The sequence below is a fragment of the Belonocnema kinseyi genome, chromosome 6 (genome assembly GCF_010883055.1).
Source record: "Belonocnema kinseyi isolate 2016_QV_RU_SX_M_011 chromosome 6, B_treatae_v1, whole genome shotgun sequence".
In the NCBI taxonomy this organism is placed as follows: domain Eukaryota; kingdom Metazoa; phylum Arthropoda; class Insecta; order Hymenoptera; family Cynipidae; genus Belonocnema; species Belonocnema kinseyi.
In genome coordinates this window covers 96,075,431-96,091,319 of record NC_046662.1, presented here as the reverse complement: position 1 = coordinate 96,091,319, position 15,889 = coordinate 96,075,431, and the positions used below count along the sequence as shown (strand labels likewise).

Sequence of the window (15,889 nt, the reverse complement as noted above, 5' to 3'; positions counted from 1 at the left end):
TTATAAATGAAATTTTTTATTAATAATACATAAAATAGGAATAATAAAGTATAAAAAATAGCACACTTGGCTAATGTAATTTATCTGATAGGATTGCTATCTTTATAATTAATGTTAAAGTTGATTTAGTATGCAATAATTTCCTCACTTGTTCAACATTATAAATATTAATACTTCAACAGTTTTTCGATTCATCTTGTGTTGGTTTATCCTACTAAGTGTTTTTGGTTTGAGCCGTGGCTTTTTTGTGATACTCACTGGAGTTTATTTGGTTGAAGATTGTTGCAAAAAGAAAAATTTGATATTTTTCAGCTCTATGACTAATAAGATCTTCCATTTCTTGTCAATTGAACATAGAATTATATATTGAAATATCTATACTGCTAAAAAATTGTCTCAATCAACAAAGAAATAATTTTGCTATTGGAGCTTTATAGACCACTCTTGAAAAATTTACTTTAGTAACATTCAAGAAGTTAAGGGGACTCCGCGAATGCAAAACTTGTTTTGGTAGAATAATTTAAAACAGGTAAAAAAAAACTTCTTGGACTGTCATTCCCGTTAGACACCAATTTGTATATCTTTTGAAATATTCATTGCACAATGCTTATAGTATTTAAATATCTAGCTGCTTCAGGTTTATTGATTTTTGGTGATAAATATTTATCTTATTTTTACTTCGTATCTTTTTGCAGATTGAAATAATTATTTTCTAAAAATACTATCAAATGTAATTGTTAAAAAATTCGGATGTACACAAAAGGTAAATAATTGTAGGGTTAACACTAAAAATTCGTTTAAAACACATTTAAAAATGCTATTTATTGAAGGGGGTTTTTCGTTGGAAAATAATATTGAGTATTGTTGAAACAAAGAAAAGTTCTAATTCAAAATTTTATATGACATTGATTAGAGAAAAAATGTACAGTCTGATCAAATATTGGGTCTGGACGCAGCGACAATGCTGTTCAATTCATTAGTGAATCCGGAAGAATATGTTATTTAATTAAACTGCCGGTCTCTTATGTTAAACTTTCACTAAAAGTTGGTTTTCAACTTAGTACAGAATTAACTATGAGTTCGGAAAGAATGGAATGAAAATAATCGAGAAAGTACAGAATATTTTGGCTTATCGTATATCGTTTGCGATTTTACGCCCGCGTGCGGAGGCATGTTCTTAAATTAATACCGTTATAAATATTATAAATAGAATACTAAATATGTACAAGTATGAACATGGTGTGCGATCCGGGGTAGAGGCGTCGGCAGCGTCCATTTTTAATGATAATGTAACACACTTAAAACAACGGAATAAATGTTTTCAGTTTTAATGAGAAACATGGAATTCAATATTGAAAATTAATTTTAAAATAACGTTTGAAAACGTACTAAAATATTTATTTACCGGACAATAGCTGTATTTTGACAACAAAAACGTTCAAGAGAAATCATCATACATAATCAAGCAATCATAGATTTTCATTTTTTATGTTTTCGTAAGAAAAGTTTGAAAGTACATATTAATCATGAAAAAGGAGACGTTCAACAAACCCGTAATTACTTTTTAACCTAACTTTTCAAAAATTGTATAAAATTGTTGAATATTCAGAAAATTGTGTTAGGCTGTTTCTTTTACTTTACCTTACGCTTCACTAGCTTCATAGAGCAAGAAGATTACATTTTTTATCCTTCAGGGAGAAAAAATTCCTCAATGCTCTATAGAAATTATTCTATTCAAAATTACATTAGTTGAAATTAAAATACTAAAAAAATTGTTTTTAAAGAAGTCTAAATTCTTACGATACTGATGCCTCCCCGGCATAACAAATCAGAGCACAGCTCCGAGGAAAACAGCGCATATATGTTTATATGTATATCACATAATTTTTCTTGTCAGACTACCATACGCACGTTCTACGCATTAGTGAAGTCTGTTTTCCTATCGATAAACTCGTATATTATCTAAAACGTCTTTAGTTTGGTCAGTATTAGTAATGAATCTTTTCCCGGTTGGACCACGACTTGATACCATATAAGGAGGAGCAGTAGTTCGAATGAATATAAGTTTTTTTTATTCAAAATAATTTTCCTGAAAGACCGCTATAGAATACAAAATACCCCCTTAAAGGTTTAATTATAGATTTATCTAATTAATTTATAAAATTCTATTGGAATTACATATGAAAAAGTGTCAGATAATATATAAAAAAATTAAGTAGGTGGTCACACATACGTTCAGGAGTGATAAACCACCCCTTTCATAACAAGAATTACCTATTTAAAAAAGTGTAGGTAATGAGTGCAATCTATTTGAAATATCTAGGTCACATACTATAAGGAGCTCAAAAATTCATTCTTTGTTCTTAAAACAATGTCATTTTAAAATTCGTTTATAGCTTAACGTTTTATTACGTTTAATAAGAACAACATACGATTTTTAAGCAAGAAAAAAATATATAGTTTAATATATCATGTGGGAAAAGGCGATTATTTACGTTTTAATGTGCCTCCTTGATTTTGAATTTACTATCTATGCGTAATGCTAAGTATTTTCATACAATATATTTTCCGAGGCCCTTCCATACGTAATCTGTACGAAATTTGATAAATTAAATAAAAAATCTACAATTAAACTTTTACAGGGATCGTTTTTTACCCACGAGGGTATTTTAGGGTAACTATTTAGAATCAAGAATTTCTTAATGGTTATTATTCTACTTGAAATTAATATTTTGTTTTTGAAGAGGGACGGTTTTCAATCATGGGTGTGGATCGTTTAAAACTTTTCTACCGTTTTTTTACCTTATTGCATTTTTTAACAGCTATTTGTTATTTTCCAGCAAAGAAATGAATTTAATATTTCTTATGTGAAAATCCGAAAATGCGATTTCGCCAACTGGAAGATTTTTTTGGGGGTGCCCATTGAAATCGAAAAATTTTTATTTATTTGAAGTACCATACTATATATTTTTAGAATTTTTTTTACGAATTAATTGTGTTTATACTGAAATTTATATTTATATCGTGACAGATGTCGGAAACTTTTAAAATTTGTAAGGCTCCGGTCCGGATCCCAACATCTAATAACCTTTAGTATCTGGTTTGGGCTCGAATATTTTAAGCTTCAAATTTATTCCATTCCCACCCAAAATAATTCCAATTGTTAATATTCCAGTTGGTATTTGAATAACGGGGTTCTGACTCCTGAATTATTTTTCTTCCTTTATCACTTCAATAAGAATTTAACGTTATGGTCTTCAAGAGTTTCTTTTAATTTGGAAACTCGCGATCAACAATATACTTCTTATAATAGTCTTTGTATCAACTCGCAATCATTTTTCGTTATTCTAGTCGGTTCATTATGGCACAAAGAATAATGCGTATTACTCACGCACTCAAAATAAACCTTCCCGAGGTTTATTTCAAAGAAATTAAAGTTACAGTAGAAAGTCGATTTTCACGTAAATTGTCACATGAGATTAGAAGTTAACAATTGTGACAATTGTGCCATGATCGCCCATACTCCCACTAGTTAATTGAATCTGCATTTGTAAAGACTCTTGATAAATAAGGAAATAAATCTTTATTTATTATAAGGCTTACAACTATGTAATTTTATATTTTACATGAAAAGTTAAAGAAAGATACTGTAGATATAATTATCTTGGTCAGATCTGCAACGTTTTTGATAAGTTCATTAATGAAATTTGCAAATGCAAATTCAAATAATAGACGTAAATGACTACCAGTGACTAGAACTTCAAAACTAGTTGCTTGAAATTTACGATAAGTGGAAGTTACCCTGTTTTATTGTCAACAAGCGGGACGAGAGCGGGACGAGAGCGCGACGATTCAATTGGGAATTATTGTCTTCAACAAAGTGCAGAATTAGTATTGATCAGAATAAATAAAGGAAGTTAGTATTATCCCGCATATAATTTTTGAATATTAATTGTCTAAAGAAAACAATCTGTGGTAGAGGGCAACATGTAATAAATATTTCTGAAAACCAGGCGAATGTTTTTTTTAATTACATTTTTTATGCAGCAATATTTTCGTGATTGTCTTGTAAATTAACCGAAATTCGACAGAAAGCCTCAATAGAGAATTTATGAAGGCTGTATTATATTCTACGGCGAGTACTTACACTTTCCCAAAATTTCAAGCAACGATATGACCGAACCAACTAATTGATATTTTTCTTCTAGGTCTTTATAAAGACCAGAGAACGTTTCATAATTATAAAATGGAACTAAGTAATTAATTAATAGCAACATTAGTAAAGTTTCTGATGCAGCCGACGAATAGAACTTGTCTGCTGAAATTCTGAAACCCAGTTCTGTGCGTTACGTAGATGGTTCCGGGTCAACATGGTTCAATCATTGGCAAAGATAGAATCACTTCACATTTTCTTTCCGTAAGTATATAAGAAAGAAGAATAACGGATTTGAGTCAATTAAACTTATGCTTAAACTAGTTTCAACCTAGATCTTTGTTCTCAGCACTCCCTATAATACATAGTAGAATGATAGTCATTTAAATATTTTTATTCTACTGAAATGTTTATTCTAATCTATCCGAACATAGTACTTCTCACCGCATTATGATTCAGGATCAGAAATACAGAGAAAATAAAAAAATTTATTTGCATTCGGATCTGTTTATCTCTTTGTATTGCATCTTGAGTCCGTCTATTTTTTCAAAGTAACCAGAAAAGTTAGATATGATAAAACCTTAATTATTATGAAATAAAAGAAAAATTGGTACAAACATTGACGAATCATAATCCGTTAAACTTCATTAGTAGAAGAAAATGGTAGTTGTGATTATTTATTTACTGCGAAGCCTTAAAACAGGCGCGCCAACCATTGAACCTCCAGGATTCGAATTCTCGAAGACCCTGAACCTCGAGACATTGTGATCGTCACACGGTAGTCACCCGATCTATCTCAACGTATCGCACAGAACTGGCGGCTTGTCAGCAAATTACTTCTTTGCCGTCGATAATCGCTGTTTCTGAAGAAATGCTTTTGAGTCGATGTTGAGAGATAGAGCGACTTGTTTGCTGTCTGCAGATTCGCCAAATTACGAAACATAAGACACCTATGATTGATACCACGGCAAGAGCACCCAGTCCAAGGTGAAGGGGTGGAAGTCGAAAAATAATCGAACAGCGTGTGAGAGCTTCATCATAGCCCGAAGGGCAGTGGGATATTCCATCACACCATAAGGAGGCATTGATGCATGCATCCAGTTCTGGACAACGATGTTCGCAGTCGCGTCGAAACTGCATTCCTGCAGCTGCTGAAGACATTGAAGGTCTGCAGAAAAAAATTCAGTTTAGAAGAAGCTAATGTCAGTACTAAAGACTCAAATGCCTGCAGAAATTATTTAGTCATTTACGCAGATTATAAAATTGTTTTCCGAAATCAGGGGTCCATTAAATCAAAACTACACAAAGAAAATTTTTTTAAATTCATATTTTGCTAACGCGCAGGTTTTAGGCATTCATAAATCGACACCAAATCAATTGTAATTTTTCAGCGTCCTGATACATTAGTTTTTCACATAGCTCCAATTTCGATTTCCATAATTTTATTTCTTTTGCCCATCTTAATCAGTATTTCTAGTAAATAATACTCAAAATACTAACCTTCTAGTGAGTTCGAGCCAGGTAACTGTATATGTGCTGTCTGACTCTTTAATAACAAATTCCACGGCGATGTGTTTAATTGGATCCTTACCAGGAGCCAAGACCACTGCGTTACTACTAACGGCCCAGCCGTCGCTGAATACTTCAACTACGTCATGTCTTGAATATGGTAATCCTTTCGGACAAACCGATACGTGTAGATGACCACCAGTGTGCAGCACAATACGGTTAGTTGTAGCGCACTTTGTAGAATTTGTCATGATTATTCCACGAATTGTCACATACAAGTATTGTCCGGGCCTTGGCTCGATCATCCATGGATGATTTTCACAGTTTTTCTGCAAACAGTTTTTATAAATAAATTGTTAATATTGAATAGGGTGGCTGAAAAATTTAAGTTTCTTTATTTCAAGGGGACCCCCTGAAAAAAATAACATTTGATGAAAAAACGTGTAAATAATGTTATTTTCGACTGAAAATCATAATCAGTCGTCAGAAAAGGCAATACAATGAAAATGTACAAAAAAATTGAAGAAAAACATTAATCCAGACGCCATAAACACTTCTGTATGTACTGAAAGGTCTAGAGGGTAATTTTGATTTAAAATATTGAGAAAAGCCCCCTGATTTTGAATATTAAGTGTAAAATATGTTCTGGTAAGGCTTAACCCAGGGAAATCTTTTTCCGCTTATCCCTTAGTAACACAATTAGCAAATAAAATTTTTATTTATTTATAAATGTCAAAAACATACAATCATACCATTTTTTGTATGGTGTCTTTATGTCTGCATGTCCGCATGTCTGCATGTGTGTCTGTATGTCTGTATGTATGGTAACCTAAACGTTGTAGCCACACTACCTTTTGAAGGATTTGTACAAAACAGTCAGCCTTAGATACACTTCTTAAGGTTCCCAAAATGAAGGTTAAGTTCGTTAACCAGATATTGCCAAACAAAATAAAAAAATTTAGACCATTTAAAAAATTTAATTGTTTTTCCTTTGCATTTTAGAAATTTTTGTCACATTTTCTTATAAATGGGTAGAAGAATTGCAAATTATCTAAATGAAAATTTTAATTTGGATGAAAATTAGAAAAGTTATATACTTTTAAAAAATTTCAGAAAAACAGAAAAAATATTTTTCTGATAAATTAGGAAATTTCATTTAAGTTATTCACTAGATATCAGATATGTTTAGAAATGATCTTAGTTGAATTTTTCGATTACACCAAAATTCAAAAAGTTAGAACTTCTTTAAAAATTGAAAAAATATTATTTTTGTTTTAATTATCGTCAAATTTTCTGATACACGACAAAAAGACTTGAAAATTATCCTAATGACATTTTTAATTTCGATGAGAATTAAAAAAGTGCTATGCTTTTCAACATTTTCGAAATTACCAAAAAAGTTCGTAATAGGTTAAGAAATGTCAATCCAAATTTCTACTAGTTATAAAATATATATGAATTTCAAAACTATTCACATGAAATTGGTTAATTAGACAAAAATTCCAAAATTTGGATCATTTTCGAAAATGAGCAATTTTTGTGTTTGTGAGATCAGTAAGTTTAGGCGTCATTTTTAGTAGATTTTAACAAGATTTACAAATTATTTTGATGAAGTTTTTCAATTGGAGACAAATTATCGAGCGCGAGTATCATAATGAGAATGTAATCATCAAATCCGTAGGTGCTTTGAGAAACTTCTTTAAAAACAAATGAAAACAAATTCAGTTCCAATTTATGGCTGTAATTCCTCAGAAGTCTAAATCATAGCTTTCGATTAAAGGTATAATATTTATGATATATTAAGTTTTGGTTGATTGGAAAATTTCATGAAACATTGAAAACTTTACAAAATTAAAAAGATTCAAATATTAAAACGGAAAAATTTTCACTAATGAAATTGCTATTATATATTAAATGTAAACATTTAATTAAGAATTAATTTATACTGATAGTAATTTCTTATCCATGTTAATATTAATACTAACATAATGTAATACAATTATAAATATAAATAATATGATAATTGAATCCTGTATTAACACGTTCCGACTATATCATTATTTTTTATTGAAATGTTTACTTTTATATTTTTGGTTGAGGATTTATCTTTTATTGCTAAAAATCGAATTATTTAGTTACAATTGTAATCTTTTTGTTGAAAATTCGCTTTTCTTGGGGTTAAAAATGCAGCCATTTTGTTCGAAACTTTATTTATTTGACTCAAACTTAAACCTTTTGTTTATAATTCAGCTGCTTTGCAGAAAATCCGTCTTTTTGATTTGAACATTCAACAATTTTGCAGAATTTTTTTACTTAATGGACAAAAAAATCTTTCTTTTTTTGGTTTGAAAATTAATCGATTCGTAGATACTTAATCATTTTTGGTTAAAAATGCAACTTCTTGTTTCAAAATTAATTGACATACATCCCTAGACATGTTTCTAGAATCTACTCTCAAAATGAGTAATTGGATTTTTAAAAAATCTGAGGATAATGGATCCAATTCAGCAAAATCTACTAATATTATTTGAAGTAAAAAAACTAATGATCCGAAAAATGGGTTTAGTTCTTGAATTTGTCTTGGGAAAAGAACTCAGATTGTCTCACCTCATCTTCGTCAATTGGCGTTTGGTACTTGATTTCTCCGGAGGGACCTTTTACTCTACGTTTCTGCTGGCATTGTGCGCTTTTCTCGAAGTCCCAGATGCCTTCAAAGTGAAGATTATTGTAGTCGTCAAGTGCATCCATGGAAAGGACAGTGAAATGAACTTCGACTACGCTTGAAGTGGATTTAATGTTCATTGGAAGTGATCGATTCGAACAGAAGCAGTCTCTTTGGACCGGTGGTGCGTTTACAAAAGGCACCTCCATAAACTTGATCATGAAAGAACAAATTATTTTCGATTAGATTTTTTGTAAAAAATTAACTATAAATGGATGAAAAATTAAAAATATTTGCTATAGGCATTTCTTCTCTTATTTAATGTTCCTTCTACTAATTATATTTTATGAAATTAGCTAAAAGATAAAATAAGGACCTGAAACTTATTCAGTCTGTCAGATAACAAAGTTTCAAGTGCTCTTCAGTTTCCATAAATGAAACGTGCCACTATACGAGAAAAAGTTCCGAGGCACTCTGTAAATTTAGAGGAAACAAATGGAAACTATTTCAATTTCAACAATCCCAAATAAAAGACCTCAGGGACTATAGATATATTCACAGAACTTTCGCAGAATTTCTAGTGTATATACTAAAAGTTTTATAAAGATTCTCTGAGATATCCAAAAACTTAGTGATTCTTTAATCCTAAAGCGCTCTCAATACCTACATTTTACTTATCAAATCTTCAAATTTCCTATGAATATATATCGCAATTTATGGAATAATTGTAAAAATAGCAATAAGAAAAACAATAAATTTGGGTAAAAATCGTGCCTGACTGACGTGCACAAAGTAGGCTTTATTGTCAAATGTTTGATACATCGTTGCACAGATGTGCACTTTAGATTGTTGACATGTGCACGACGAGAAATACAGAGACTCCTCTTTTATTTTCCGATTTTTCATTTCCGTCGTTCTTCTTTGAAATGTTGTAGGCTTTCAAGTAAATTTATTTCTCTTCTCTCAAGTTTATGAAATGTTTCCAGATAGCATTATACGTCAACAATTACATAGCATTCCTGGACAACTTTACTACTTTTTTACGACTAAGGCTAAAAGGATTGAAAGAAACTTTTAATGAGAAAAAAAAAGTACGTTTGTTGCAGCATTCAAAATATTAAAATCCACGTGAAGGAATCAATTATGCAAACCTATTAACGAAGTCACGTATAGAATATCCATTATTACTTCCAAAGTCTAAATATGTAAGTATAAGTAAATTACTAAAAAGTTATAAATGTAGTATGTATAAAAGTCCAATAAAGATGTATATGGTGAAATAAAATTCTATTCTATTTTACTTTGTAACAGCTGAAGTTAAATTAGAAGAGATACTTATATCGATATTTCAGTTAATTAATACGTCATAACTATACTAGAAATTCAAATACTTCACTGTTAAAATGACAAATATTGAGCGGCTGGTGCGTGTAGAATGGAAAATGGAAACGGACCTTCCTCATTTGTTTCACCGTGTCTCACAGTTCTATTATCAAACGCCTGTTTTCCTACGTTGTATTGGATATCGTGCCTCGATTCAACACTGACCCCATTTGTTGCGAGATCAATTCAGTTTCCACATTTGCGTCAATAATAATCAACAGAAAGGCGAATTGATTTGCAAATTTCTAATCAGCATTATTTGTATTTATAACATAGAAGTTAAGAAGTTAATTATAGCAAGTAGTTTAATTTTCAAAAACCTTGTAAAGACACATATTGGAGAATGTTTAATAGGGTGGTACGAAAAGCGATATTTATTTTAATATAAATAGCCTAGAATGCAGCAGTGTCATTTTAGGTTCCTTAAATCTTACAAAATCTGTAAAAGTTTTACGTTCGCTATAGGGGCATTGTTTCTAAACTGCCACCAGTTTAAAAGTCCTGTATTTACAAGCCTTCAAATGTTCAGAGTTTGTTGACCTGCACGATAGTAGTTTACACACCAATTTATAAACTTTTAGTAGCAAAAATGAGACCCGCCGCCTTTTCTATTTAATGTTGCGTAATTTGTTTACGCTTCCTAATTAAAACCAATATTCAAGAATTTCAGACCTATATTTTCAAGAGAAAAATTATGGATGAACATCATTACTAATGACTTGTGAAAGTTTAACATCAATGAATAATATTTTAAACTATTTACTCACACAATTTGTACTTTCTCTCAATTAAACTTTAAAGTCTCGTGTATAGTCGAAAAAAAAGATATCGACATACATACATTTTTGTTTGAAGAAAGAGAGTTCTTAATTTGGCTTGACCTTGCTCGAAATTATGCTTTCATCATTCAAAATGCTGCAGAAGCTTTCCATTCGAATACCACTGAAGATGGTATGTTTCTAGTAGTTATCTATCACAAAAAAGGAAACGAATTGAAGAATTTCAGTATCACAATCATCTCCGAATGTTTCAGTCATGACACTGTAGCTGTATATACGTTTGAAAAGCGCATCATCGAGTACCTCAAGTTAAGAAGAAATTCAGCGGACCAGAGGTCAAAGGTCCAGAGGACGGGATTGGTGGGAATTTAAAAAGACTTGCGACAAAAGTAGCTTGCAGCGCCCAGTACAGAATCCAATCCTAACTGCGATGGATTTATTCGATTGGGCTGAGAAACATTTAAAGGAAACAGTAATTATTTTCAGTCCGAAAGAAGATAACACTGAGATGAAAGAAAACTGGAAACTATAATTTCACTAAAGCAATTGAAATTCCTCGCATCATAAATTATAGCACACATTTATTCCAAGCGTAAACAGACAACCGCAACTGAAAAAATTTAATTCGCAACAAAACATGATCAGTTTTCAAAGAATGTCAAAAAGCCTCAAGTTCAGAGAAGGAAAAAGGCAAACCATATAAATTATGATGGATTTAGTTCAGCTTCCCTTGAGAATCTTTCATGTAGCAAAGTCCCTTGCCGGCTGGCCGCGAGGGAGGATTTTAATCGGAATAATTCGTATAAATTCGTAACTATTTTTAGTCCCCTAATGCTGACAAACATTTTTATTGGAAAAAATTCAAGTTTTTGTTTAAGGATACTTAAAAAAATCGAAAGTACCAGAAGTATAGAAAATGTTAAATGTACATTTTACTTCGTAATTTGTTTATGAAAATTAAAAAATTAGAAACAATGAATTTTATAGATTGAAAGGGCATGAAAACCCCATCAGAAAGCACTCTTATTATTATTATTAATTATTATTATTAAATTTCACCCCTTGAAGTCTGGAAAGGGACGTAGCAAAAGTTTATAAATTGATGGGAAAATGACTATCGTTCAGGTAAAGACACTCTGAAAATTTGAAGGAAATCGAAAAACATGCCTTTTAAACTTGAGGCAGTTCAGAAAGAATACTTCCATAGCAATCCACGCGTGATGGAAGCATCCACCTTTTTCAATGGCCTGAAGTCAGCCCCTTTCTCCTTTTCTACAGACGCATTCAGGGTGGGGTTGGACAAAATCTATCGCGTATATTTTGCAAATTTTGGAAAGTTTTGAAACTTTTTGAAGTTGCTTTAAAAGCTTTCAATTATTTCGAATTCTTTGTAATCTTCTGAATTTTTTGAATTACTAGAAATTCTTTAATTCAGGTGTACAGCAAAATTCGTATTGCCACAGTTATTACGGGTCAAAACAGGGATCTGCAGTTACGCGTAACTCTAGGTTTTTTACGTAAAATACCTAAGTCAAGTATACCGTCGCCACATTTTGAGCCAAGACATTCCCGATGATAGCTGCAGGGCGTGTAATGTCTCTGTCACTCCTAAGGCATTAACCTTAATATCGCTCCTCTAAATGCTCCTAGGGAAATTGATTCAATTGTCGAGAATGGGAAGTGCCGCATATACTGGAACTTTATATTCTCGACAATTGTTTCTCTTACTTACTCGATGCCTGACATGGTTTTTCTTGACTTCGAGAAGCAAATCATGTTCGTTATCGAATTTCCGGCCTCACACACACACACACACACACACACACACACACACACACACACACACACACACACACACACACACACACACACACACACACACACACACACACACACACACACACACACACACACACACACCCACACACACACACACACACACACATTTTGCCGAGGAATTTAATAGTGACCTTCATTTTGACCTTCACGTTGACCTTCATTGCTTTTTGAAGGTCAACTTTGTTTTTCTAAAGAGAAACACCCTTTTTTATATCTGCAATCGATAGAGCGGAAAATTCGACGTTCAGGTACGTACCCAGGTCATAGGCTAATTGCAAAGTTCAAGGTCAGTTAGAGGTTATTTAAAATTAACAAAGTTTTGCAAGAGGTCAGTATAATGCCTGAAGTAAATTTCAACGAGGAATTCAATGGTGAGCTCTGTATTGATCTTGGTATGATTTTTAAGGTCTTTTCAAGGTTTCTTTTAAGCAGTTTACGTTTACGTTCAGCATTACCCAGGAGCAACGACGTGGACGTAGTAAATTCTGTTCCCTTTGAGGTGCTTGATTAGCGTGAGTCCCCTTGCCTCTCACGTTTCGGGGTGCTTGATTAGCGTGAGTCCCCTTGCCTATCACGTTTCGGCGTGCTTGATTAGCGTGAGTCCCCTTGCCTCTCAAGCTTCAGTGAAGATGTTCGAACTGAAAACCTTAAGCTTGTTGACAAAAAGCTATGCGATTGTAAAAATGAGTTACAGCATTACGAATCTTCTCCCTATCAATCAAATTAGCCTGTTACAGAAGATAGGGCCCAAACATTAATCTCTTGTGGATATTGTATGTGACTCTCCAACATCCAATCAGGATTTTTGTCGGACCAATATCTACAATTTTGCCTGTTAACTTCACCTTTTAAAGTGAAAGTGGATTCATCTGAAAATACTGTATTGTACAAGAAAAGAGAACCTGTATCAATTCTGCCCATCATAATTTCACAAAATTCAACCCGACTATCAGGAACGTCTTCATTGAGCCCTTGTACCAGATGAACTTTGTAAGGATGGAAATTAATGCTTTTAAAAATATTTCGCACTGTCTCAGGAGCAATGTCACGCTCATCACTAGCTCGACGTCAACTAAGGTGTGGGTTTTCAACAAATACTTGGACTATGTTCATCTGCATCTTCTCAGATCCTGCAGATTTTGGCCGACCAGTTGTCTGAAGGTCCTTGATAGATCCATGATTCATAAAGCGCCTTACAGTTCTTTCAATTGTTCATTTTGAGACAGGATTTAACACTTTTCCATTACGGAAACTGCGATTAAAAAGCAAACGAACTTGATCGTAAAATCGAACTCGATCTCCACAACCACGCATCATTAATACAGACACCCTCTCTCGTTCCCAAAGCTTAGCTTGCGCCATAATAATCTTTTAGCGAAAGATAGTAAGTATGTACTCGTAATGCGTAAATTTAGTTTCGATTCGTAATATTCGTATTAAAAAAACGGTATAGGACTTATGGTATCGCGTTAGGTATTGACCAAGATCAATACAGAGCAGGTCAACGTCAAGGTCAAAATGAAGGTCACCATTAATTTTTTCGTTGAAATTTACTTGAGGAATGACCTTCACTTAAAAAAAAAATATTTTACCTGAGTAAATATCCAACCGTCCCGGGAATTAACCCCCAAGCGGAGGTGTGAAAACCGTGCCGAAAGCTGAATCGCACCTGGGTGAGGTGTCTAGAACGGTGACTCTGGGATACCGGGCGATCTCTCAGAGTACGCAGCCTTATCCTTGCAGCCGGGGCTCTACAAGGATGGACGAACCCCTTTCCCTAGCTTCTCGTGGGAAAAACAATGACAACACCAAACATAGTTGTAGTAAGTGCGGTTCAAAACAACAGAACGCGCAGGGCTCCCGACAATGGGTCGGCATTGTTAGCCGACCAATCTAGAGCTGGGGGAGCCAATGAAAATGGATTCAATGCGATGGATCGGCGGGATCTCGCGACCTTTGGGTGGACGGAGCAACTGAATCACGACTTGCTAGAGTGCTACGATGCGAGTGTGGCCCGTGAACGGGGTTACATGGCACGGCTGCATGCTCTGTGGTGCGAGAAACACCCGGAGCTATCGCACTTTTCGCAGCAACGTCTGCGAAACCATGCTGAACTACTCAGTAAAAGGGGCTATGTAAGCAGAACGCCTACTCTACCACAGCTAGAAGCCGGCAACAAAGAAAGAGAGGCGACACTAAGACCAACCGCGGGCAGGCATCCAATAGATGAAGAGCGATGCTCTGATAAAGAATGCCCACCCATCACTACCGAGGAAGTGAAAAAAGTATTAAGAGCGATGAAGAACTATTCCGCACCGGGACCAGATTGTATCAAAACCTACTGGTGGAAGAAGTTTTCTTCAACCGATCAGCATTTGGCCCGTATTTTCACCTCATATTTGAAGTCGGAAGAGCCGATTCCAGAGTGGTTGGTGGAAGAGCGCACAATACTCCTACCGAAAATAGACAACTTAGCTGACCCGAAGAACTACAGGCCAATAACTTGTCTGAATACACTTTATAAGATATTCACAGCTATCCTAAATGATAGGACTGTTCGGGCAATTGAACCTGTGTGGCAAGAAATGTATGAACAACGAGGCTCAAAGAAAGGCGTAGCCGGATGTCGGGAGAACCTGGTCATCGATAGATGTGTCTGAAAGATGCAGCATTCTACCAGCGTGACCTATCGATGGCCTGGACTGATTATCGGAAAGCTTTCGATTCGACATCCCATAGACTTATCATCTGTCTTTTGGAAATCTTAAAGGTTCATCCACAAATAGTTGGGTGCATAGAGAGATTGATGCCGCTTTGGAAAACCAGATTTACTATCTCATCTGAAAAAGTCGTGGGACAACTAACAAGGTCACGTTTCAGAGAAGTGTCTTTCAGGGCGACACCATGAGTCCACTCCTCTTTTGCCTTACATTATTGCCACTGTTTCTAGCACTGCGCTATTCCAACGGTTACTTGTGCGGCAAACCTGCAGATCGAAAGTACAAGGTCACTCATGTATTTTACACGGACGATCTTAAGATCTATGCTAAAAACAAAGAGCAACTGCATCTAGCTTTGGGGATTGTCGAACGACATACTAAGGAAATTGGAATGGAATTTGGGTTAGACAAATGCGCCAAGGTTTATTTGAGGCGAGGAAAACTTAATGGAATTCCTGAAGATCCTGAGCTCGTTGATAGAAGCGACATACGACACCTTTGCCCTGGAGAGACTTATGCATACCTGGGCGTGCCACAGAGCCGCATTCAGGATGTGACATCTATAAAGGATACTCTCCGAAGCAGATACAAACGTCTCATCCGACAGATTTGGTCTTCCGAACTGTCGGCGAGGAACAAAGTATCTGCAACGAACATTCTTTCCGTCCCGGTACTACTCTATTCATTTGGAGTAGTTCCATGGCCGAAGAATGAGCTCAGACCTCTTGATATCGGGACAAGGAAGGTTATGCACATGAACAAAAGCATGCATCTTAAGTCTTCCGTTCCGCGACTGTACATCTCATGCCGTCAAGGAGGTCGCGGAATATTGAGTCTTGAATGT

At 34.2% G+C, this 15,889-nt stretch overlaps 1 protein-coding gene across 1 annotated transcript in view; it reads right to left on the bottom strand.

Annotated features, from left to right (window-relative positions):
* Window positions 1-4,978: 4,978 nt before the first annotated feature.
* The window catches only part of LOC117175507, a 116,851-nt gene continuing 105,940 nt past the window's right edge, over window positions 4,979-15,889 (bottom strand). The window contains exons 12-14 of the mRNA XM_033365215.1: window positions 8,270-8,536; window positions 5,654-5,991; window positions 4,979-5,321 (exon numbers count right to left, since the gene is read on the bottom strand). Coding sequence (XP_033221106.1) covers window positions 4,979-5,321; window positions 5,654-5,991; window positions 8,270-8,536 — 948 coding nt within the window. The remainder of the gene's footprint in view (window positions 5,322-5,653; window positions 5,992-8,269; window positions 8,537-15,889) is intronic.